The sequence below is a fragment of the Lucilia sericata genome, unplaced genomic scaffold, assembly GCF_015586225.1.
Source record: "Lucilia sericata isolate MDLA Ls3-8-SP2 unplaced genomic scaffold, ASM1558622v1 Contig000684F_arrow, whole genome shotgun sequence".
Classification (NCBI taxonomy): domain Eukaryota; kingdom Metazoa; phylum Arthropoda; class Insecta; order Diptera; family Calliphoridae; genus Lucilia; species Lucilia sericata.
The window spans coordinates 26,103-51,848 of NW_023994687.1; the positions used below are offsets into that span (position 1 = coordinate 26,103).

General features: G+C 32.1%; 1 protein-coding gene across 2 annotated transcripts in view; it reads left to right on the forward strand.

Annotated features, from left to right (window-relative positions):
• The first annotated feature begins 5,978 nt into the window (after positions 1–5,978).
• LOC119607289 (protein trachealess) overlaps positions 5,979–25,746 on the forward strand; it is a 104,292-nt gene continuing 84,524 nt past the window's right edge. For both annotated transcript variants that reach the window (XM_037961157.1, XM_037961158.1), the window contains exon 1: positions 5,979–6,952. In XM_037961157.1, the coding sequence (XP_037817085.1) occupies positions 6,627–6,952 (326 nt within the window). In that variant the 5' untranslated portion in view covers positions 5,979–6,626. The remainder of the gene's footprint in view (positions 6,953–25,746) is intronic.

Genomic DNA, 25,746 nt, shown 5'->3' on the forward strand with positions numbered 1-25,746 from the left:
CACATGGTGGCTGTGATTTAAACCAAAATTCACGAGAAGAGCATGTTGGTTAGAAGACTATAATTCGGGATAAGTTTGGTACTGCTGCCGAGGCAACGGATACCCCACAAAGAAGTGACTGTGTTACTTAAAGTTGGAAATGGATTGGTGTCAAGTACATACGATACGGAATGAATTAAGGGGTATGTGGGCCTTACCCGTATAGAGTAAACGTGGCGGATGAATGAGAAGTGTGCTGGGGTGAATGGTGATGGATGTAAGGTATCTTATACAAGTGATACCATTTAATTTTCCTTCCTTGTCCGAGTATGTTCAAGATATACTCTGTTCGTATTAGGTCTACCAACACGTGATCTCTGTAAATAAGAACAAGTATTCGGCTTATTTTACGGATTCGTGTTTCGTTCTACTGATTACGTCTCTAGGTGATGTTGCTGACTGAACAGAGGCCATCCCATTATTTTGAGTTTCTTGATCCGATCTTTCAAGAATCCTCAGTGTATAGAAGGCTTTCTGGATTATGGTGTGTAATGCGGACAATATCCCGTCCGGGTGTCTTAACTGAAAATCCATTGCTTCGTTCTGCTTTCCTCGTTTATCGATATATATATTGGTCCCGGGTACGAGTTTTGTAAGTTAATTTTATTGATCCATTTTTATTTTGAAATCGCCGCTTTATAATTCAGTTTGGACTTTCAGTGTAGCTCCTTTTTCACGGCTCAAAATTGTAAATTTCCTGCCCTTTTTTGCCTTCCAAGTTCATTGATAAAGAAATTGCTTTCCGGTACGAGTTTTGAGAGAATTCTGCTGATCCGTCCGTCGCAAAGTGGACCATTCTGCGAGATGACGGTCTATGATCCATAACTTTTGATTAGTTTGGAATTTATAGTTTGTGCAATTATTGCAATTAAACTTAAAAATCGACACATAGATATACGATTCATAGTATTTGATTAATATAAAAGATGCCATGCCCACTGATTCTAAACCGTCCATTTTTCCCCAAAAATTCATACTGATATTTGTACTAGTACTCACTCTGTTACTAGTGGTCACTCTAGCTTTTACAGTTTCCCAAATATCCGACTTTTAGTATTTGATTAATATGGATGATGTCAGGCTTAGTAATGCTTCTCAGTCCATTTTCCATAAAATGTTGACCGGACAAAAAATGGTCCACAGATTCACTATTGAGACTTTGTAAGGATTCTTTTTTGTATAAACAACATTTGGAGCAATGTTTTGTTCTGTTTTTATTTCAACGATCCTACAGTACTACCTTACCGATAACAAATATTTTTTGGTTCTATGATCAAAATTCAGAGTTTTAAATTAAGAAAAAAAAAATCCTTTCAAAATCTTGAAAATATGTACATGAAAGTTTCCAGCACAAACTACACACACATACATACAGATAATGTGAATATTTATCACTCATGCAAAAGTTTGTTTACATTTGCAAACATGCCACACAAACACAAAAACAAACACTAGTTGCAAGGAAATCAAAAAATTACGCTCAAATATCCAAATGGGATGCAGCCATAAGAAATGGAGTTTGGTGGTGGCATTAAAATGTCAATTATCAGTGTATGTTTGTGCAAAAAAGCATTAATGCAATGTAATGCTGAACATTATATGTACTTGCAACAACGATGCTGCTCATGCTACTCATGTTATATCTATAAACAGCAACAACAACAAAAAGAACACAGCTTACCAATCATTGTTGAGCAACAGTAGCACAGCCACTAAATTGCAGGCAGCAACAGCAATGCAAGTTGGCATGGATGTGTGCTTGCCTGCAGCTGTGTGAGTATTGTTGCATGAAGCTGCTCAGCAGCATACCATCGTTTAGACGACAATCAACCCTAAAACCTATGAATGGAAAATACGAACGAAAGAAATATAAGGTAAGTAAATGCACACGATTGAAAAAAGTTGTTGTTTGAAGGTAGAAGCAACAAAAATAGCAGCAACATATCTACATGTGGTTTGAGGATGTGGATTTTATGTTGCTTTTGTTTTTATTCTGTTTAATTTTTGTTTTCAGCTTTATACACGAAAGAGTTGAGTAAGTTGCTTGTGGATGCTGTAGATTTTTCGCAATTGATGCAAAAACAACGTTTTGACTACCTGTGTTTTTATTTTGCAAATCTCAGGTGTATAAGAACGTTACGAATCGTTCGTATACCAAGTAGAGTTGTTGGTTATGTGTTTGTTTCTGTTAAAATATTGCGTCTCTTAATGTTGTTGCTATTGAGGGGAGTATGTTGTTTGTTGGTTCGATAGAATTTTAATATGAAAGCAATTTATAAGATTTTATGTGTATTGATACTCTCTTTTGATAGAGAAGAAGAGATCATTAAGAATCAGACGACCTTATGGTAGAAGTAAATTTGAAAACAATAACAAAAACTATATAAAGTTTTTACGTACAATAACAATCGCTTGAATTAGTAGTATATACTGTAATTATGATGTTATAAATATTATTGCACAATGGGTTGTGAATGACAAATTGAGGACTAAAAAGACTTGTTAGGTGGCATATTATTTATAAAAGTGTTTATGTTAAATTCCCAGGGATCCTGTTAGACACAGATTTTGAAGTTTCCTGATAATATATAGAAAAAAGAATAAAGAAATCTGTACTTGAATCAATACGGAGTGATTTCAATAGTTCAGTTAGTACGGCTTTACTTAAATCAAATAAAAAATACTTGATTCAAGTACGGATCCGTGTACGAAAACCCTAATGTAAGCCTTTTTAAAATCAAGGTGGTCTTAAAATGTATTTATTTTAGGTATGTTTTAAGCTCGAATGCGTATTTGATTCGAGACGAAAATAAGATTGATTTAAGAATGTAAGAGATTAAGTTAATCCGAAAAAGTGCTCGATTTAAAATTAGTTCGGAAATATGTGAGCTACTTCAAAATCAATCGTTTAGGTAGAATTAATAATCTCATAAAGAAACTAATATTACAACATCACCATGTTCCTACTTGTGAAACCGAGAATAGTTTCCAATACGGCATAATTTAAGAATAACACCCAATTTATAAAATAGAACAAAGAAGTCAAGTGAATCAGGATCAGTTGTAAATAAATCCCATCAGCAACAAAGGTGGATTGAATCCTCTATAGGCTAGACTATAGACTAGATTATAGACTACACTATAGACTAGACTAGACTAGACTAGACTAGACTAGACTAGACTATAGACTAAACTATAGACTAGACTATAGACTAAACTATAGACTAGACTATAGACTAGACTATAGACTAGACTATAGACTAGACTATAGACTAGACTATAGACTAGACTATAGACTAGACTATAGACTAGACTATAGACTAGACTATAGACTAGACTATAGACTAGACTATAGACTAGACTATAGACTAGACTATAGACTAGACTATAGACTAGACTATAGACTAGACTATAGACTAGACTATAGACTAGACTATAGACTAGACTATAGACTAGACTATAGACTAGACTATAGACTAGACTATAGACTAGACTATAGACTAGACTATAGACTAGACTATAGACTAGACTATAGACTATAGACTAGACTATAGACTAGACTATAGACTAGACTATAGACTAGACTATAGACTAGACTATAGACTAGACTATAGACTAGACTATAGACTAGACTATAGACTAGACTATAGACTAGACTATAGACTAGACTATAGACTAGACTATAGACTAGACTATAGACTAGACTATAGACTAGACTATAGACTAGACTATAGACTAGACTATAGACTAGACTATAGACTAGACTATAGACTAGACTATAGACTAGACTATAGACTAGATATAGACTAGGACTATAGACTAGACTAACTAGACTATAGACTAGTATAGACTAGACTATAGACTAACTATTAGACTAGGACTATAGACTAGACTAGACTAGACTAGACCTATAGACTAGATATAGACTAGACTATAGACTAGACTATAGACTAGACTATAGACTAGACGATAGGACTAGACTATGACTAGGACTATAGGACTAGACTATAGACTAGACTAATACTGACTATAGACTAGACTATAGACTAGGACTATAGACTAGACTATAGACTAGACTATAAGACTAGACTATAGACTAGACTATAGGACTAGACTATAGAATAGACTATAGACGGACTATCGACTAGACTTATAGACTAGACTATAGACTAGACTAAGGAATAGCTATAGACTAGACTATAGACTAGACTATAGACTAGACTATAGACTAGGACTATAGACTAAGACTATAGACTAGACTATAGCCTAGACTATCGACTAATAGACTGACTATAGACTAGACTATAGAACTAGGACTATAGACTAGACTATAGGACTAGACTATAGACTCGAATATAGACTAGACTAGGTAGACTAGATCTAGACTAGACGAAGACTAGACTATAGACTAGACTATAGACTAGACTATAGACTAGACTATAGACTAGACTATAGACTAGACTATAGACTAGACTATAGACTAGACTATAGACTAGACTATAGACTAGACTATAGACTAGACTGTAGACTAGACTATAGACTAGACTATAGACTAGACTATAGACTAGACTATAGACTAGACTATAGACTAGACTATAGACTAGACTATAGACTAGACTATAGACTAGACTATAGACTAGACTATAGACTAGACTATAGACTAGACTATAGACTAGACTATAGACTAGACTATAGACTAGACTGTAGACTAGACTATAGACTAGACTATAGACTAGACTAGACTATAGACTAGACTAGACTATAGACTAGACTAGACTATAGACTAGACTAGACTAGACTAGACTAGACTAGACTAGACTAGACTAGACTAGACTAGACTAGACTAGACTAGACTAGACTAGACTAGACTAGACTAGACTATAGACTATAGACTATAGACTATAGACTAGACTAGACTAGACTAGACTAGACTATAGACTAGACTATAGACTATAGACTATAGACTAGACTAGACTAGACTAGACTAGACTAGACTAGACTAGACTATAGACTAGACTAGACTATAGACTAGACAAGACTAGACTAGACTAGACTAGACTAGACTAGACTAGACTAGACTAGACTAGACTAGACTAGACTATAGACTAGACTATAGACTAGACTATAGACTAGACTATAGACTAGACTATAGACAAGACTATAGACTAGACTATAGACTAGACTATAGACTACACTATAAACTAGACCATAAACTAGACCATAAACTAGACCATAAACTAGACTATGGACTAGATTAAAAACTTTACTTCGTAGTAGATATGGTAGAAAAATTTTCATTTTTTTGCAGCCATAGTGCACTAATCAAGTTAATAATGAAGGTGATGACGAAGTTTATGCACATGATGGTAATGATGACAACAACAATGGCGAGGAGTTTGACGATGATAATGTGATGATGAAGATGCGGAAGATGATGATTATGATAAAACTGAAGATGGTGAAGAAGATGCAACACGTGATGATGTTAAAAGTGTAGCATCAATTGGAGAAGAGTAAGAATATAAAGGAACAACATACTACTACGCTTCTATACAGTGGTAAAGAAAAATTTATTGGCTTTTTTGTGGAGTTTGTCTTCCTTGCTTTGTTAACTTGTCTACCAGCCTGGCTGTATGGTTGGCCTGGTTGGTAGATTATGTGCCTGTTTTTTTTTTTTTTTGCTTTTGTTTTCTGTGGCTGCTGTTAATGCTGTTGTTGTTGATGATATTGTTGTTGCTGTTGTTGTTTGCATTGTTGCTGCTGTTTTCGCTGTGGTTGTTGTTGTTGCTGCTGTTTTTTTTTTTTCTTCGTTCAACTGAGATGTGATGTGGAGTGCTAGTATATGATGTGTTGTGCTATTGCTGCTGTTGAATGACTAAATGTGACCATGTTTCCCGATGCGAGGCGATAGTTTATCGCCAATTTTCATGCCGTGCAGAGGTGAACGCGGAACAAAGACGACTACGACGACGAGAATAACGATAACGACAAACAAACGTGCAAAACAATATAATCCGTGGCAGACACATACATACATCTAGACATAAATGTCAAAATGTATGTGTTCTAATACACATACACAAGATACATTTACATTTTAACATTATTTTTACGTTCTAGATACGAACGAAGTACACGATTTTATTCACACGAGATACAAATAGATAAAAATAAAAGAGGAAGAATAACGTAATACAATAACAAAAACAACACAAAAATCAAAATAAAAATTTATGATAAAAACGTTCGTGAAAAACGGTTGCGTAGACGGCATAAAAATATCCTGGCATTTGTAAGAAACAAAATAAAAATCCCGTCGGTTGGTTGAAAAAAGAGAAATTGTAACAAAATTGCAAAAATACAAAAAAAAAAACCTTTAAATAGAAAGGAAATCAAAAAGGAGAGTTTTTGTAAAGAAAATAATTAAATAAAATGTGTTTTAAAATCATTACCAATAAATTATTAGCAAACAACAAAATGTCCTAAAAAAAGCATAAGCCCCCTATTTTGAGTGTTTTAAAGAAAAGTGTTACTTTAAAGTGAAATCAATAAGAAAATATTTAAAAAAAAAATAATTAATTAAAGCAATGGATCACCACGGTAGTGGTTTTGTTGCCTCACCATGGGCTGCAGTTTTAGGTCATCATGCTATGGCTGCCACAGCGGGTGCGGATGCAGGATTTGCTGCTGCAGCAGCGGCAGCGCATGTGCAAAATGTTGCTGTTGCTGCTCAACATCATCACCATCATTCGCATCATCAAATAGCGGCTGCTGCCCATCACACCCACCATCATGCCCACACACATCCGCATTCAACGCACCATCATCATCATCACCACCCGCACTCACATCATTTGAATCCTTCGGGTATGCCAATGGATTTACATGTTCCACAAGGATTTCCCTATTACAGGTAAACACAACCAAGCGTAGCCATACATCACATCTATATTTCTATCTACTCCATCATTTAACTTTTATTTAAGTTTGTTAAGTGTGTTTTGGTTTCGGTGTCAGAAACAAAGTCACGCCTAAATTATGTTGCAAGCATTTGGCTATATCTACTATAGTAGATACTTGTAAAAATTTGTAATTCTGCTACGTTATTTGTTTAAGTATGAGGCCATTAAATATCTCATCTTATTAATGTAATTTTTTTTTTGCTGTTGGTTTATGTTCCATAATTCAAATTTACGCGCGTATTCCTCCCTAAATGTTGGCAAAAGTTTTTTTTTTTGCTTCGTTGTTTGTCACTTTGTTGGTTTTCGTGTTTTCGTTTATGATTTGTTTTCTCATCATTTTCTCCTCCACCAAATCGTATTCTGTTTGGGGCGTTGTCACCTGGGATTGATTGTGTTTGTTATACACATGTCCCATAATCATACTTTTTAAAATGTCTGCTTGTCTAAACTTTATCAGGCCGTCGGGCTTAATTATTGGTATTTGAAAGGATTTTAAAGGAATTTTACTTTATTGACACGAAGGTGTGAATGTTTGAGTTTTTTTTAAGAAATTGAAAAGTTTTATTAAAGTTTGTGTAAAATAAACAAAATATTTCAAATGAGTATTCAGATTAGTTTAAAGTATTCATTTAGATCAACTGAAAAATTTTAAAATATGATTTTTGTTTTTTTTTTTTTGACATTTCGAACTATCGTGGAACTGGAACAAATATTTTTTTATAAATTTAAGTTTTACATAATTTTTATAGTGCTTAAATGTCTTGTTAGAAGTAGGCTCGATATGACGATATCGCTGTAAGATCAGGTCAAAATAAGAAGATCTTGCACTTTGAAGTTTATATTGTCTGCGAAGTGTGTTTTTTTATTATATTGTGAGGTAATGACTCCAGACCCTTTTGAATATTTCGGTGGGGTTTTGAACAAAATATTAACAAACAAGTATCTAACGGTGACAAATTCGCCTATAGCGAATCTTTATATACTTCACAATAGTATAATTTAATAACATAGGCCAACGATGAGAAAACTTTTTAAATAAGAAATTACAAATATTGACCGTCTCTGCGAGATAAACTTTAAAAGTTAATTCTGAAATAATTTGGTACGATAGGACTAGGTTCTTACAGACATTTTATATAATTACAAAAATATATTTTCGTTTTAGTGTTAATTTCAATTTTTATCGATGTCGGGACTTCAATATATAATTTTCCTAAATTTCATTTAAATCGGTTGAAAACTAAATATTCACTATGGTTTCATAAAAATTTCTCAACATGGCATAGCTTGAGTTTGATCTTCACAGTTTGTGGATTAGCATTATTCCATTTTACTAAAGCTTCAGATATAGGTTTCATATTATCTTAAATTGTATAATCTGGAAAAGTTTTATATAACAGTTAGGAATAAAACCAGTTTTTCCAAAAATTTTAACAATAAATTGTTTTCTTCGAAATCCTCAAAATTCAAATCGAAGGTACCGCTAAAATATGAGAGTTATTGATCTATTTTCTTCACAATTGTATTCCCTTATTTATTGGCCATAAGTCACATGGAGATTTTCTTAAAATTTTAAAATTTGCTTAACAAAATTCCTAAAAGTTTGAAATTGGAGTTTTGAAACTGCCGTCTAAAGTGTTTCCCTTTTATAAATATATCCCAAATACGGATTACGCTATCCAATGAGGATAAAAACTCACATTTAAGTTAAGGCGAATATATTTAATGTAATGACATGGTTTTATTAGAATATTTCCCAAAATTTGTTATTTTTTAAATATTTCTCAGATAAGTGTTTTGTGAAACAAAAGAATCGGAGAAATTTGTAATAACTTTTGTGTTTTATATCTTATTGGAACGATAATTTCATATATAATCCAATTATTTGCTGTTATGATCCAATATAAAACATTTAGTGCCAAAATTTTTGTAAAAATGGTTTTCTACTTCAGATCCGTGGTGCCATCGAGCTAATTTTTTCCAGAATCTATTTCTATAACTTAAAGTAAAAGTCTAGAGGCAGAGGCGGTTACTATTCGCAACTTCTGTAAAATTACAGAATTTTATATTTGGGACTCAAGTATACAGTCAGAAGGACTAAAAGATGTAAATGTGAAAAATTGGTGGGTGATATGACTTTTTTTATTTCCATATTCGCTGTTTATAGACTTAAAACAAAAATACAAACAAACGCACACACATTTCTAAACAATTTTATTTATAAATTTTGCACAAAATATCCGAGTTTGGACCTGGCAGAACCTGTTCTCTTTTATTCCCTAGGACCTTTTTTAAAATATTCTAAAATACAGACAATTTTTAAAGCAAAGAAGTTACAAACATTTAGAAATTAAAAATTTACTAAGAAAATTTATAATTAAGCAAAATGCTGCGAAAGTTCATGTTTGATCACTCTGTTCGCTGTGATAAAGTTGAAATACAGATGTACATTTTTGACTACCGAGGATTACAAGTGTTTAGTTTCAAAAAATGGTCCACAGTGGATCGGATAATTTAATTTTAGCTTAAAATTTTAAATAAACTTATGCTACGAAATTTTAGTTTAAGAGGTGTAACAGAAACACAATTTTATCTTCGAGTCGGTGTAATTTACACAAAAAACTGATTGTTACTTTAATGTGAAGAAAAAAAGTACCAAAAAGGGGTCAAAGTCAAATTTAGTTTTATTTAATATTTATAATGACAAACATAGTTTTTGACATTCTTATAATACGTTGTTTTGAAATTTTCTTAATTTTAATTAAGAAACTTCTCGAATGCATGTCTGATAGCGTTATTGAAGATTTGGATTGGATTCAATAGTCGTGAAAATTTTTTCAGTTTATCTTCTACAATATTTTTCTAATACCTTAATAATGACAAGAAATGAAGGTTTGTATAAACTTTTGAACTAATTCTAAAATGATATCTGTTTTTTTTCTATCACCGGAAAAAGTACCAAAAAGGGGAAAAACGGGACATTGAGCCAATTTTTATAAAATTTTAAAAAATATCTCTCAAATAGTACTTATGCAATTTTCTAAAATATTTAACCTAGAAACATAAATTAGAACATGCATCATGGTCCTGACTGAATAACAATCTGTAAGTGGGTACTCTTTGGTACTTTTCCATTCTTCAAATGGAACCTTTTGGATTCTGTATAATGGGAAACCGGCCAACATGACACAGGGTCCTTATTAAATGGAAATTTATTGAGGTAGATTTTTGTAAATTTTAATTTTTCAGATTGTATTATTTGAATTTTTTTACGATATTGAATATAGAAATAGAAAACTGAGTATCTCTAAGAGGTATTTTATAGTAATTTTTCCATCTTCAAATTGTACTTTCGAAATTTTCTATGTATAATTTCTATGCAAGCTAAACGAATGAAATTAAAAATACACGCTCTTTACTGTGAATGCGAATTTATTCACGTGATAAATTTAGATATTGAAAATAAAAAACATAAACATTAAAAAAACTTTTAATTATTTAAAATTTTCGATAGGGAGACTGCCTAGCGAACAGGGGCGCTCGTCGCCAACTAATCGGTCCTGAGCCCTTCTTTGGCATTCCCCGAGGATACGACAAAGCTAAATGTGGCTCTTGGTTGAAATCTGAATTTATTCGTCATTGGGAAGCAATACCAGGGCTCAGACAGACAGCCAGCTACTAGCGCTGAATAAAAGCGATCTCAGAGTACTAAGGGGATTACTTACTGAACTTACTAACCCCGAAAGACATCTTCAACCTTTCACCTACTAAACCAGTTACCTTCATGCGTGAACTAAAACTTGTATGGTGAATCAACGGGCTGCACAAAAGATCCACACATAGGCCACTATTCGCAACTTCTGTAAAATTATAGAATTTTCTATTTTGGACTCAAGTATACAGTCAGAAAGACTAAACTATGAAAATGTGGAGAATTGGTGGGTAATAGGACTTTTTTATTTTCATATTCGGAATCAGCACATCAAATAACATTGGAATTAGTGCAAATCATTTGAAAAGTTTTTTTTATTGTTGGCCTGTGTAAAAAATATTTTACGTTCTCGATTTTTAAAATTTTTTTCTGACGGTCTAAATAAGGGACCCCATAAAAGTTTTAAGTCCTGAGCAAAATCGTTGTAAACTAGTGTTAGCAGTCCCGCACCGACCGTCATTCTTAGAGAAAAACTTTGCTAGAAAAAAGCCAACAAGTAGAATTCTTGATCGTTTAACGGTTTAAATAAAAAACAAGTAAGAATTTATAGTTTGACATGACCGATCATATGACACCCTACACCAGTGATTATGTTACAAATTTTGCCAAGTTTTTCAAAATAAAGTATTTAACTTAATTTTTGCCTTAACTCAGAAATATTTTAACAATTTGTTGACAAAAAAAAAAGGATTTTCTAAAAGAGGGGTTATATGGGGGCAGGGGTTTAATATGGTCCTTTCCTTATAAGTTTTGGTAGAAGGATTTACGTCTACATCAGTTATTTATACAGAATATCATCGTTATATTAGTGTTTATAAGTGAATTTTGAACATCAAGTCATTTTCTCAAGGGGATGTTGTATGGGGGCCTGATCATTACGATATTCAGTGGTATTATATAGAAGTCTAAATATAAAACTAAGTTTTACTGATTTCTTGAGAGATATATTTAACATATTTATGAGCTCAAAAGCCCTATTTAGGGGATACGGTTGTTTGGGGTTTGATTGATAGACCAATTTTAATAGGCTTCGTCCTTGGGTCAAAAATTTCATCAAATTATCTTGAAAATTGCGACCTGCAGTATTTTCTGAAGGGGATTTTGTATGGACGATAGGGTCAAATGAGGTTCATTAAGACTTATATAAAACTACGTTTTGCAGTGATACAAAAACATTTAACATATTTATGAGATCAAAAGCCCTATTCGGGTGGGGCTGGTTACTGTTGTATGGGGGGCTATACGAAATAATGGAACGATTTTAAACATTTTCAAGAGGCTTTTTTCTTGGGTCAAAAGAAGAGTATGTGCCAAATTTAATCAAATTATCTTAAAAAATTGCGACCTGTAGATTGTGCACATTGACATGCAGACGGACAGACGGATGGACGGACGGACAGACGGACATAGTTTAAGAAAGTGATTCTGAGCCGATTGGTATATTATAAGTTGATCAAAAAAGCATAATACCCTCCTCATTATAGTGGTTTTTATACTCCACAAACATATCTATGTTCGCATTAATTTATGTGTATCATGAGACTACTCAACTAATTTACCGCCATTTTTATCTATGGAATTATATTAGATTTATATTAACACTTAACAAATTAAATTATTTTCCATTTTTCACCGACAAATGTATAATTAATAAAACAAAAAAAAAAAAGAAGTATAATCTTAAAAGATGCAAAAAAACTTAAGAGTTATAATCGATTGATCGTTCGTTCGATTTAACTGTTATTGGCTTATTTTTTCCAACATCTTCAGCTCATAAACTGTAAATTGTAATATTTTGTTGTTTTTTTTTTTTTTTTTTTTTGTATTTCTTACAAAGAAGAGAAAATCATGATTAAATTGAAAACGTTAAATTATAAATAAAAAAAATATGTTGTATTATGAAAAAAAAACGCTTTGAGTTGGTTGCGAAATTAGCCAAAGTAACAGGCAACTAACTGGACGGACAACAGCAACAACAACTGAAGCAAAAACAACAACAGTAATAATAATAATAAACTTTAACACAATATTGGCTCAATTTAATAGTTTTGTTGTTGTTTTTATTTTTAATATGATTAAATAAATTTCAGAAAGAGAGAGAGAATATCTTAAGTTCATTAAGATTGTTGTTTTTGTTGTATTACAAAAATAATCTTCTTTTTTTTGTAGTTCTTATTGTTGTTGTATCTTTTCACTTGTTATTTTGACCGAATCACAGATTCGCGGACAAAAGTTTAAGAATTAAATATGAAATTTAGTTCCTTTCGATGATACTGACACAGACTCTTAGACTGCAATTGTGACCATTCGACTTTCGACTGACTGCACAACACATTTCGTTTATACACGTTGTTGAGGTAATAACTCAGGTGATTATAGTAATTATGCGTTCTGACGCGATGCAAGTACGGATAACGCTATTTCGATATAATTGAAAAATTCTGATAGACACTGATTGTAAAAGCAAAATGATGATTACGTTGATGATGATGTTGAGTGAGTATGACCACGATGCCAATGATGAAGACGAGGACGTTGATGGTGATTTCGAACATGGCGGTGATGTAAAGAAGTCTTTAACATGTAAGAGAGAATGTCTATAGCTATGTCGGGTTGTGGTAGATGTTGGGATTTAAAATCTTTGTAATTCGTAAAGTATGAATTTAAGGATGGCTGCTTTGGCAATGAACATATAAATAAAAGATGGTGTTTTTTAAGGCAGCTCCTGATGCTGCTGTTCAATCTCATCCACATCATAAGTAATAAAAATCTTTCTTTTGTAAAAGTTACAGTGTAACGACTCGGTTTAAAAAGTAATTGTGGGATGTTGGTAATAAACATAAAATATTAAATTTGTTTGAAAAAAATGAGAATCAAAGAAATTGAAGTAAAAAAATTAATTCATTTGGAATAGCAGAAGATTCAAACTGTAATCGAAAGTTTCAAGAAATTTCTGGTTTCTATCTATTCAGAAACTCATACTGAGACGATTCTGGATAGCTAGGTGGTTAGATATTTAAACCCATATTAAGTGTGTAAGATGGACAGACGCGATGTTCGAAAACTTTTAGTTAGATCGGCTAGATTATTCTGTTAGTTAAATCGAAAATTTCAAGAAATTTCTGATATCTATCTATTCAGAATCCTGAGACGATTCTGACTAGCTGGGTGGCTGTGTGGTTAGATATTATTACGAATGCAGGTAGGATGGACAGACAAAAAGTTTGAACACTTTTAGTTAGATCGACTAGACTATTCTGTTAATTCTTATTTACTCATGAAGGATATAGAAAAACTTTCAAAATTCAAATCAAATGGCCAAAAATAGTTTACGCAACCCAGGTTCTTAGGCAGCTACATCGTTCCTAAAGATTAATTTCCGTGACAATCATAACATTCATAACAAATTCCGAAACCTATTGGGTAATATCGATGGTAGATGAATAAGTAGTTCCTTGGCAATCACATTTTTGGAACTTCTAATTGGTGTCATCTTTTTAGACTCGAAAGAAGAGCTTCACCGTTAATGAAGCTAATCGGGGAAGTATAGTAGTTGTCGTTGCTTTTGATTTTCTTTAACTTCTCAACAATTCACCGCTATGGACGATAATAACGTTGACGACGATACCACCATCAAGTCTGCCCGAGAAGAAGCTTGTAAGTTCCGAAACCCGATTAGATTGGATTTATTAGATGATGTTGAACAATCACAGATGATTTCGTTTTCTCAGGAAGATTCTCTTCTTGCCGACATATTCGTAGACTCAAAAGGGAACGATACGAAATAAGATCCACCGTACCTGGAGCTAATCGGTGAACTGTGGCAGTTATTTTTGCATTGAAATGAAGAAGATTAATTTCCTTAACCTTCACAACAATCCATCGCTATGGGCGTCAGTAATGTTGACGATCTCTCAGTAGGGCTGGAACTCATTAGTTCCGAAACCAATAGGGAAACATAATTGGCAGATGAATAAAACCTTCCGGAAACACCTTCTAGTCATGTGTTTATAGAAACATTGTTGAGTACATGCAGGCTGAACATTTGATGTGGACTTACTACAAGCTCGATTTTCCAACTCGGTTGGAGATTCTGTCGGTCTATTGTGACAGATTGATGACGTGCATGCATGCATATTATTGGAACGTTTGATTCCCTGAAAAGTGTCTTCCTCTAAAAGCTATCGTTTAACAATCGTTTATGTCCTCTTTATCTACGCCGCAGGCTCATCGATTGATTTCGTATTGGTTAAAGCCCAATAAGATGAAGTTTATGGATGCAGAACTAAAGGCCGAGGGAGAGCTTCAGAAGGCATCAATTCTTCCTTCGCATTCTCTCCTTGAAAAATCTGTGGCATTGTGGAAACTGTTCTGGTGACAGCACTTGAAGCTGGAGTTTGGATAGTATCAGACCCCGTAAGAAACTTGAGAGCCTTATGTGGTTGAAGAAAGATATTATACCAGGCTTGTCTTTCTACAGAATACATTCCATTGAAACTATCAAAAATTTCGGAAGTAACTGTCTTATATTCGGAAGGTACAATTTTTTCTTCGAATTCTCTCTTTGAATAGTATGTGTCATTGTGGAACTGTTTTGGTGGTAGCACTTGAAGCTGTAGTTTCAATGGTATCAGATCCCGTAAGCACCTTGAGAGCTTTAAATGTGCTTGATGTCAAGGAACCACCGTATAGAAAGCTCGTCTTTTCACAGAATGCATTACATGGATTCTATCAACGATTTCTGGAATCTATCAATGATTTCATGGCCAAGAATATGCTCTTCCTCAACGATTTCTGGATTCTATTTCGAGGCCAAGGAAGATGCTAAAAAAAGGTATTTGCTCTTCTTGCATAATAAATAAAAACAGCAATGTATCTGAACCGGTCAGCACCTGAAACTGAAGATTCAACATGATCAGATACTGCCACGAACTTGGGAGTCTTGATGGAAGCTGAATTCAAAAAAACGTTTTACCACAAGCTCAGATTTCGAAAAATCTACGGATTCTATCGGTGATTTCTGTCGTATGAATCTCATTAAACGCTGAGTATTTATCAAGACTGCTCTACATTTCGATGAAAATCACTCATTTTTGTGAAAATTCACGAGGTTATCTTTTATCAATTGTTGATTTTGACCAAGAGTGTTTGTTTTTTGTAACAGTTCTTCTGTTATTTTCTCTCTGGAGAAAAACTTTCCGTGTGCTATAGCTGTTTCTAAGCAGACAATTGTTGGTCGATTGGAAAGAAGGTCAAAGATCCAATTCACAAGGAAATCATCACCGATTAAAATTAAAAGTATCGAAGTATTTATTGTTGTAACAGTTCTTCGCTTGTTTTCCCTCTAGATTAAAACTTTCCGTGTGCTATAGCTGTTTCCAAGCTGACAATTGCTGGCCGATTGGAAAGGAGGTCGTTGCGGAGCAAAGATCCAATTCTCAAGGAAATCATCCCCGTTTGAAATTAAGAGTATAGGTGTTAGTTTTCAAAAAGTACCGAAGCTTTCATACTATTCGGATACTGTTTAGAAGAACAAACAATCCCGAGTTTTTAAACAGTTTTAAACAGTATCCGAAGTTGCGGAGCGAAGATTGAATTCTCAAGGAAATCATCCCCGTTTGAAATTAAGAGTATCGGTGTTAGTTTTCAAAAATTACCGGAGCTTTCAAACTGACCTCATACTATTCGGATACTGTTTAGAAGAACAGACACCCCGAGTTTTTAAACAGTTTTAGAAAAGATTTAACTCTCCCGTTTTTATGAGTTTTGTAAGGCATCTAAAATATGATCTAAATGCTCTGAAATTCACGTTTTAAATTGGATTTTCTATGAAATTGTTTGCACCAGCAGTAGCATTCTTTAATATATCTGCATTTTTTGTTTTAAGCATTCAAAGCTAAAAATATCGAAGTTCTATAAATAAAACGCACAAAACAAAAAGCCCCAAAATAAATTTGCGTTGAAAATATTAGCAACAAATCACAGAAAAATAATGAACTTTATCGAACAAGAAGCAAGACTCTGTAAGTTATAATTTATTTATAGTTTATGGTGTTAAAGCTGTTCAACACCACATCATAATTTTTCATATCAAACTAACAATTCATCCAATCAAGACACTTAAGCAAGTGTATAATAATAATTTCTAGCCATGGCTAGATGCAACTTGTCTACTTCTACTTGCTCTCCAAACCAAACATCAAGCCATCAATGGACAATTTATGAATTATATTATTCGCGCCATAATTCTATTGTGGGAATATTTATGTTCAAACTTAACAGACATTTTTTTTGAAAAGCAACCAACAAACGACTAACCAACAGAGCAGTCGGACGCCCATCATCATCATCCATCATGATTTCAATGGATTTGTGTAAAAGAGGTTTTTGAGTGGTAGTTCTTTTACTTCATTTCATTTCACTTTAACCATAATCTGTGGTACTTGCACTGGTTGTGTTCGTCCATGGCGGCGGCTTAGTTCTTTTTGATGCTGATTTCACTTTAAGATATTTTTTGCAAATAACCACAAATTATAAATTGTAAGTCAACTTATAAGGATGAATTCTTGCTTTACATTCTGAGAAATATTATTAATTTTATTACAAGTTCTTTTTCTATTTTTGTTTTAAATTAATTGAGTTTCAATTTTAATTTCAAATTTTGTGCCATATTTCTAATTATATGCTGTCTATTTGTTACGGTAAAGGAATAGTTAATCAAAAAAATTTGTATGAAATAAATATATAAGTAACCCAGCAAACATTTGTTACAAACAATCTCCGCCTTTACAAAATTGTTATTAAATTAAATATGGCTAATTTATTGTAATTGAAAATTTTGCTTTCTATAGTTTTGAAAATTTCTTCTCAAATGTTTGCTGGGTTAATTACCTAAAAATTCACTTTTTTTCAATACAATTTCGTACTTGTGCCTCGTAATAATTTTAATGCAACGCGTTTTTACTCACTCTAGTATTCGAAAAACATTTAACAGAACGTGACTGTATAATTTCAAATTGTTGCTGACGCTACTTCTATAGTTGTTATTTATTTTCTAATTGAGTTATTAAATAATAATTAATTATAGAAAACAATTTGCCATAAACTTAGTAGTTGGTTTTTTTTTTTTTCATTCTAAACATTCATTTACTATTTATTTTGTATATGATTTTAATTGAAAAGCTCTTTAGAATGTTTGTACGTGCGCCAGCTACAAGCCGGTGATTATCGAATTATCAAAAAGTTATTAAAATTTTAGAAATCATGTCAGTAACTAGTATAGAGTCTATTACTGGCATTAGGAAATTAATCGATTACTAATTGCTAGAAGCGGATTAAGTCATTATATACGAAGACGTATTTAACTAAATTAATTATTATAATCTTAAATATCTAAATGTTGGACTTAAGTGATCCACTTAAAAAATATTTTTTTTAACTTGAAATTCTTCAGTAAACGAGCTAAATTTTATTACATTTATTTAGAATTATTTAATATACCCCAAAAAGTGTATTTGGGTTAAAGTCATAACTGGAAAACCCTTTACACAACAGTTTCAAAACTCCTGTATCAAACTTATAGCAATTTTGTTAAGAAAATCTCTATGTGAGTAATGGACAATAAAGAAGGGAATAAAACAGTAAATAGTCTAGTCTATAGTCTAGTCTATTGTCTAGTCTATAGTCTAGTCTATAGTCTAGTCTATAGTCTAGTCTATAGTCTAGTCTATAGTCTAGTCTATAGTCTATTCTATAGTCTAGTCTATGGTCTATTCTATAGTCTAGTCTATAGTCTAGTCTATAGTCTAGTCTATAGTCTAGTCTATAGTCTAGTCTATAGTCTAGTCTATATTCTAGTCTATAGTCTAGTCTATAGTCTAGTCTATAGTCTAGTCTATAGTCTAGTCTATAGTCTAGTCTATAGTCTAGTCTTAAGTCTTAAGATAAGTGCATTATGGGAACTACTTTGTTTATACTTAATATAATCCAAATGAATAGTTGCAGAATAGATCTTAATGAGCTTAATTCAAAGACTTGGTGTGCTTTTGAAAAGAAAATCATTAGCGAACATCTGGTTTAATACTGTAACTTATAAAGAAAATATTATTAACCAAAGGAGAATTGTAAGATTTAGAGCAAAGTTATATTTAGCCATAAGATACACTTCAAATGAGGCCAAAACTATACTATTCAAATGCTAAAATTGCTAGACTATAGTCTAGTCTATAGTCTAGTCTATAGTCTAGTCTATAGTCTAGTCTATAGTCTAGTCTATAGTCTACTCTATAGTCTAGTCTATAGTCTAGTCTATAGTCTATCTATAGTCTAGTCTATAGTCTAGTCTATAGTCTAGTCTATAGTCTAGTCTATAGTCTTCTATAGTCTAGTCTATAGTCTAGTCTATAGTCTAGTCTATAGTCTAGTCTATAGTCTAGTCTATAGTCTAGTCTATAGTCTAGTCTATAGTCTAGTCTATAGTCTAGTCTATAGTCTAGTCTATAGTCTAGTCTATAGTCTAGTCTATAGTCTAGTCTATAGTCTAGTCTATAGTCTAGTCTATAGTCTAGTCTATAGTCTAGTAGTCTAGTCTATAGTCTAGTCTATAGTCTAGTCTATAGTCTAGTCTATAGTCTAGTCTATAGTCTAGTCTATAGTCTAGTCTATAGTCTAGTCTATAGTCTAGTCTATAGTCTAGTATATAGTCTAGTCTATAGTCTCTAGTCTATAGTCTAGTCTATAGTCTAGTCTATAGTCTAGTCTAGTCCTATAGTCTAGTCTATAGTCTAGTCTATAGTCTAGATCTATAGTCTAGTCTATAGTCTAGTCATAGTCTAGTCTATAGTCTAGTCTATAGTCTAGTCTATAGTCTAGTCTATAGTCTAGTCTATAGTCTAGTCTATAGTCTAGTCTATAGTCTAGTCTATAGTCCTAGTCTATAGTCTAGTCTATAGTCTAGTCTATAGTCTAGTCTATAGTCTAGTCTATAGTCTAGTCTATAGTCTAGTCTATAGTCTAGTCTATAGTCTAGTCTATAGTCTAGTCTATAGTCTAGTCTAGTCTAGTCTATAGTCTAGTCTATAGTCCTAGTCTATAGTCTAGTCTATAGTCTAGTCTATAGTCTAGTCTATAGTCTAGTCTATAGTCTAGTCTATAGTCTAGTCTATAGTCTAGTCTATAGTCCTAGTCTATAGTCTAGTCTATAGTTAGTCTATAGTCTAGTCTATAGTCTAGTCTATAGTCTAGTCTATAGTCTAGTCTATAGTCTAGTCTATAGTCTAGTCTATAGTCTAGTCTATAGTCTAGTCTAGTCTAGTCTATAGTCTAGTCTATAGTCTAGTCTATAGTCTAGTCTATGTCTAGTCTATTAGTCTAGTCTATAGTCTAGTCTATAGTCTAGTCTATAGTCTAGTCTATAGTCTAGTCCTATAGTCTAGTCTATAGTCTAGTCTATAGTCTAGTCTATAGTCTAGTCTATAGTCTAGTCTATAGTCTAGTTATAGTCTAGTCTATAGTCTAGGTCTATAGTCTAGTCTATAGTCTAGTCTATAGTCTAGTCTATAGTCTAGTCTATAGTCTAGTCTATAGTCTAGTCTATAGTCTAGTCTATAGTCTAGTCTATAGTCTAGTCTATAGTCTAGTCTATAGTCTAGTCTATAGTCTAGTCTATGTCTAGTCTATAGTCTAGTCTATAGTCTAGTCTATAGTCTAGTCTATAGTCTATGTCTATAGTCTAGTCTATAGTCTAGTCTATAGTCTAGTCTATAGTATAGTCTATAGTCTAGTCTATAGTCTAGTCTATAGTCTAGTCTATAGTCTAGTCTATAGTCTAGTCTATAGTCTAGTCTATAGTCTAGTCTATAGTCTAGTCTATAGTCTAGTCTGTAGTCTAGTCTATAGTCTAGACTATAGTCTAGTCTATAGTCTAGTCTATAGTCTAGTCTATAGTCTAGTCTATAGTCTAGTCTATAGTCTAGTCTATAGTCTAGTCTATAGTCTAGTCTATAGTCTAGTCTATAGTCTAGTCTATAGTCTAGTCTATAGTCTAGTCTATAGTCTAGTCTATAGTCTAGTCTATAGTCTAGTCTATAGTCTAGTCTATAGTCTAGTCTATAGTCTAGTCTATAGTCTAGTCTATAGTCTAGTCTATAGTCTAGTCTATAGTCTAGTCTATAGTCTAGTCTATAGTCTAGTCTATAGTCTAGTCTTAAGTCTTAAAATAAGTGCATTATGGGATCCACTTTGTTCATACTTAATATGTAGAATCCAAATGAATAGTTGCAGAATAGATCTAAGTAAGCCTAATTTGGGGACTTGGTGTGCTTTTGAAAATAATATCATTAGCGAACATCTGGTTTGAACTACTAAAATTAATACTGTAACTTATAAAGAAAATATTATTAACCAAAGGAGAATTGTAAGATTTAGAGCAAAGTTATATTTAGCCATAAGATACACTTCAAATGAGGCCAAAACTATTCTATTCAAATGCTAAAATTTCGAAGTGAAGGAAGACTTTTAGGCAACACTGTATATTATTTTAGAAATCATACAAAAATATGAAAAATAAAAAAGTTTCAAAAACACTTCTTGACTTAAAACCAGAGAAGAAAAAAAACAATACAAATCTACACATTATCAATGTTGGTTCGGTCACTCAGTCAGACAGTTTGCAGCAGACCCAAGTGGATAAGCAATGGATGAATACAAAAAAAAATAAGACAATACAAATGTATTAAAACATCATCGTAATCATAATTTCTTGCATTTTATATCATCTCCAACTTAAACATTTTTTTTTTTTTTTTTTTTGAAGAGTAAAGAAATGAAAATTATTTTTTTATTATTTTGAGAAATGGCGATTTTATAAAGAAACCAACTGAACTTCAATACAACGAAGAAAAAAATATTTATTTTAAAAAGAAAAAAAACTTCACTTTAACCAATCACGTACGTAAATAAATTGTAGAAATTATGGTTTTGACTAAAGCTTTTCTTTGATATTGTGTTTTTTTATTGTTTTTTAGTGAGTTTTCTTTCCACAGTTCCTTAGAGTTTTATTGTAAAATTACAGCTGGCTTTAAAAATGATAAGGATAATCTTGCATTAAAACTACACAAAAAAAACTTGAAATGGGAAAATATGTAGCGAAAAAAAAAGAAAGAAAACAAATACTACGACTGGTATTGGTGGTTTTTGAGATTCATCAATATTTGTGCAATTTAAAGTTAAAGTTATAAAATAATTCTTTTCGCAGCAAATGCATATTATTTGGCAAATAGTTTTTAACCCTTTAGGTGGCAAATAAAATGTATAAAAATTTAAAAATTATAAAAAATTTACTCACTGCGTGTTTATCCGGTTTTGTTTTGAATGGTGTTCTGAAAAGAAATAATTTAAAAGAAATCAATTAATATTTAAAAAAAAAATTCTAAAATTTGTAAATATATCTAGTTATACCCAGTGTGCTTCGCTACCCTCATCGTAATGGAATAAAATCAATATTATTATTGTACCATTTTATAGATATTCATACTGGCTTCTAGGTTCAATATTAACAAGTAAGAGTGTTATATTCGGCTATGCCGAATCTTATATACCCACCATCAAACCTCGTTTGACTCGAATGAAACTTACTTATGTCGAATTTCATCTATATACTCGTATTTTTGGGCCAGTTATAATTTTCTGAAGGGGACCTTATATAGAGGGGTAGGGTCAATTATGGGTCGATCCTCATAAAAGTTTTTAGATAGATTTTGACTCGTATGAAACTTACTTATGTCGAATTTCATCTATATACTAGTATTTTTAAGCCAGTAATGAGCGATAAAGTCATTTTTTGAAGGGGACCTTATATGGGGGGTAGGGTCAATTATGGACCGATCCTCATAAAATTTTGCATAGTGATTTTGGATCATTAGAAACTTACTTATGTCGAATTTCATCGCTATATTCGTATTTTTAAACAAGTTATGGCTGTTAAAGCTGATTTTCGAGGTGCCACTTGTATGGGGGCTATCCGAAAACGTGGACCGATATTGCCCATTTTCAATACCAAACAAACCTTACCTATAAGAAATATTTATGTGAAATTTCAATCCTCTAGCTCTTTCCATTCGGACTCTATCGAGCTTTCAACAGACAGACGGACGGATGGACGGACAGACGGACACACATGGCTAGATCGTCTTAGAATTTAATGAGGACCAAGAATATATATACTTTTGTGGGTCTATGACCAATATTTCGATGTGTTACAAACGGAATGACAAAATCAATATACCCCCCATCTTTTTTGATGGTGGGTATAAAAATCTTTGAAAGTCACCTTTCAATAAGGACCCTATAAGTTTGATTTTATAATTCTATTCTCAATATTTCAGGAAATGCATTTAAAGAACGAAAAAGTACCAGACAGTGCCTTTATATAGATTTTGGAATATTTTAGAAAACTTAAAAAGTACCAGTTTGAGTACTAGTACTCAAAAAGTACCAGTTAAAATGTCCCCTTTTATATCTTCTCATTAAATCCGGGCTTCACATGCTTAATTTCATGTTTCTAGGATCAACATTATTAAAACACAAAAAGTACCAGTAAAAGAAGGAAAAAGTACCAAAAACTCCACTTTTACAGGTTCTAATTAACTCTGGGCTTCACATGCTTTAATTTCATGTTTCTAGGAGCAATAAGTATTATAAAAAACACAAAAGGTACCAGTTAAAGACGAAAAAGGTACCAAAAAGTTACCTTTTATAGGTTTTGATTTACTCCGGGATCCACATGCTTAACTTCATATTTCAAGCATCAATATTATAGAAAATTTAAAAAGTACCTTCTGTAGAACGAAAAAGTTCCGAAGAGTCCCCTTTTATACATTCTCACATAATCCGGCATCTACGTACTTAATTTTATATAAATTTCAGAAAGTCCCCTATTATGGGTTCTCACTTAATCGGGGCTCTAGATGCTCAATTTCATGTTTCTAGGTTCAATATTATAAAAATTGTAAAAAGTACCTTTTGAAGTATTAAAAAGTACCAAAAAGTCTCCGGGCTTTACGTACATTAATTTCATGTTTCTTGGTTCAATATTATAGAAATTTCAAAAAGTACCAATTGAATAACGAAAAAATACCGAAAAGTCTCTTTATTATTAATTTCATGTTTTGATGTTTAATTCAAAAAGTACCAGCTGGAAAATGAAAAAGTACCAACAATATAAATTTGGTAACGGGGTAGCAAATAACACCCTATTAGGATATTTAGTGTTTCTAAATCTAAATTTGTATCTAATTTGGTTCATTGTTTAAATAAAAAAACAAAATTCCCGTTTTTAACCTCTTTTGGTACTTTTTTCTTCCCTATTAACGAAATAAAATGTCTATTCCATAAAGTTGTAACACCGTAGTGGGTGCCCGTTATTATGTATTCATCATATGTATAAGTTATGAAAAAAGTACCAAAAATAGGTACAATTTTCACCCCCTTGAACGTCCGAATATCTAAAAAGTACCAAATTCATATTTTTATTTTATTTGATAAGTTATGAAGGAGTCAAACATGTTTATTGAATGTTCACTGTTTTAAAATTTACATGGTGTGCAAAAAAAGTACCAAAATACAGTTTTTACCCGTTTATTTGAAAAACAGTACCAGTCAGTCAGTAACGTTAGAATTTTATATATATATATATATATATATATATATATATATATATATATATATATATATATATATATATATATATATATATAGATTATTGAACGTGTATTGGTCATTCAGGTTTAATTTCTGAAGATAACTTAAATCCGTTGGGGTTATAGTTTTAAAAGACTTCTCTATAAAATAATTTTCAATATTACCAATGGGTTAACTAACATCTCCCTACCCACTGTCACGTTTCGACAATTGTAATAAACTCTCATAGTTGCTCTACATTTATTCCAAATATTCCTACATTTTCTCATAATATAGTATTACTACTCTAGACCACAAAATGTTAGAATAGCTCATAAACATCAACTGCCAACATCATTACCATTAGCCTCAACTTTAAAAGACTCCTTTTAGTTGCAATCTTGATAACTTTGGTCGGCAACATTTACTTAGCATTTGAACTTGTTACACTTCTTATAAATAAGATTTTTTCTTCTAGTTTAAACCAAACATTAACTAATAATAATTTTCATACTTGTTTTTTCTTGCAAAGTAATTTTGTAATTTAAAAAAAAATATATAAAATTACTTGAACATTAAATGAATTGTATGGGTCATTTTAAATTAAATGAACAATCTTTGTCTATAATTTCTAATCTTACCGGTTTCTCTATAAATTGTTGCAATTTTAGTTATGTAAGTTGTGTGTAGAGTAGAAAAAAATTCTTTCAATTAAATTATGTTAATTTTACATGTTGTTCATGTAGTTCTTTTGCGGCCTGTAAAGAGTTTTAAGAACAAAGTTGCCGCTTTAAATATTTGCTCCACCTACTTTTTGCTGTGGCATCTGCTTGAATTAGAAATTATGAGAAGATCTTTAAAAAGTTGTTAGACCACTTACGCACTGGTCAAGTGGAATGGTATACATTTAAAGGAGTGTTGTAATCGGTGTAAACGAATTTTAAATACTCTAAACTATAAATTGTCATTTCATTTATTTCCCAAAACTTTAAATTTACATGTTCTGTTAAAACTAATAGTCATTCTACATATAATCCGACATACTAAGTATCCTCCATGGACTTTCAACTTAAAACTATTTACATATTTGTAGCCATTGCCAAATAATTACAACTCTAGATAAATTTTACATTTAAAGTATTCAATCTTACATATAATCCCTCAAAAAATGGAGAAAAGGGATGCCTTCACTTTCACTTAAATCTAATAAAAGCCAAACTTAAAACTAATTAAAGAAACATAGGATAATATTTACAAAAGTTAAAGGATAGAAAATCATTCACAAAGTAGGAAATATATACAAAAGATATGGCCTATTGGGCCGTGTTATACACCACGTGGCTCATATCCAACGTC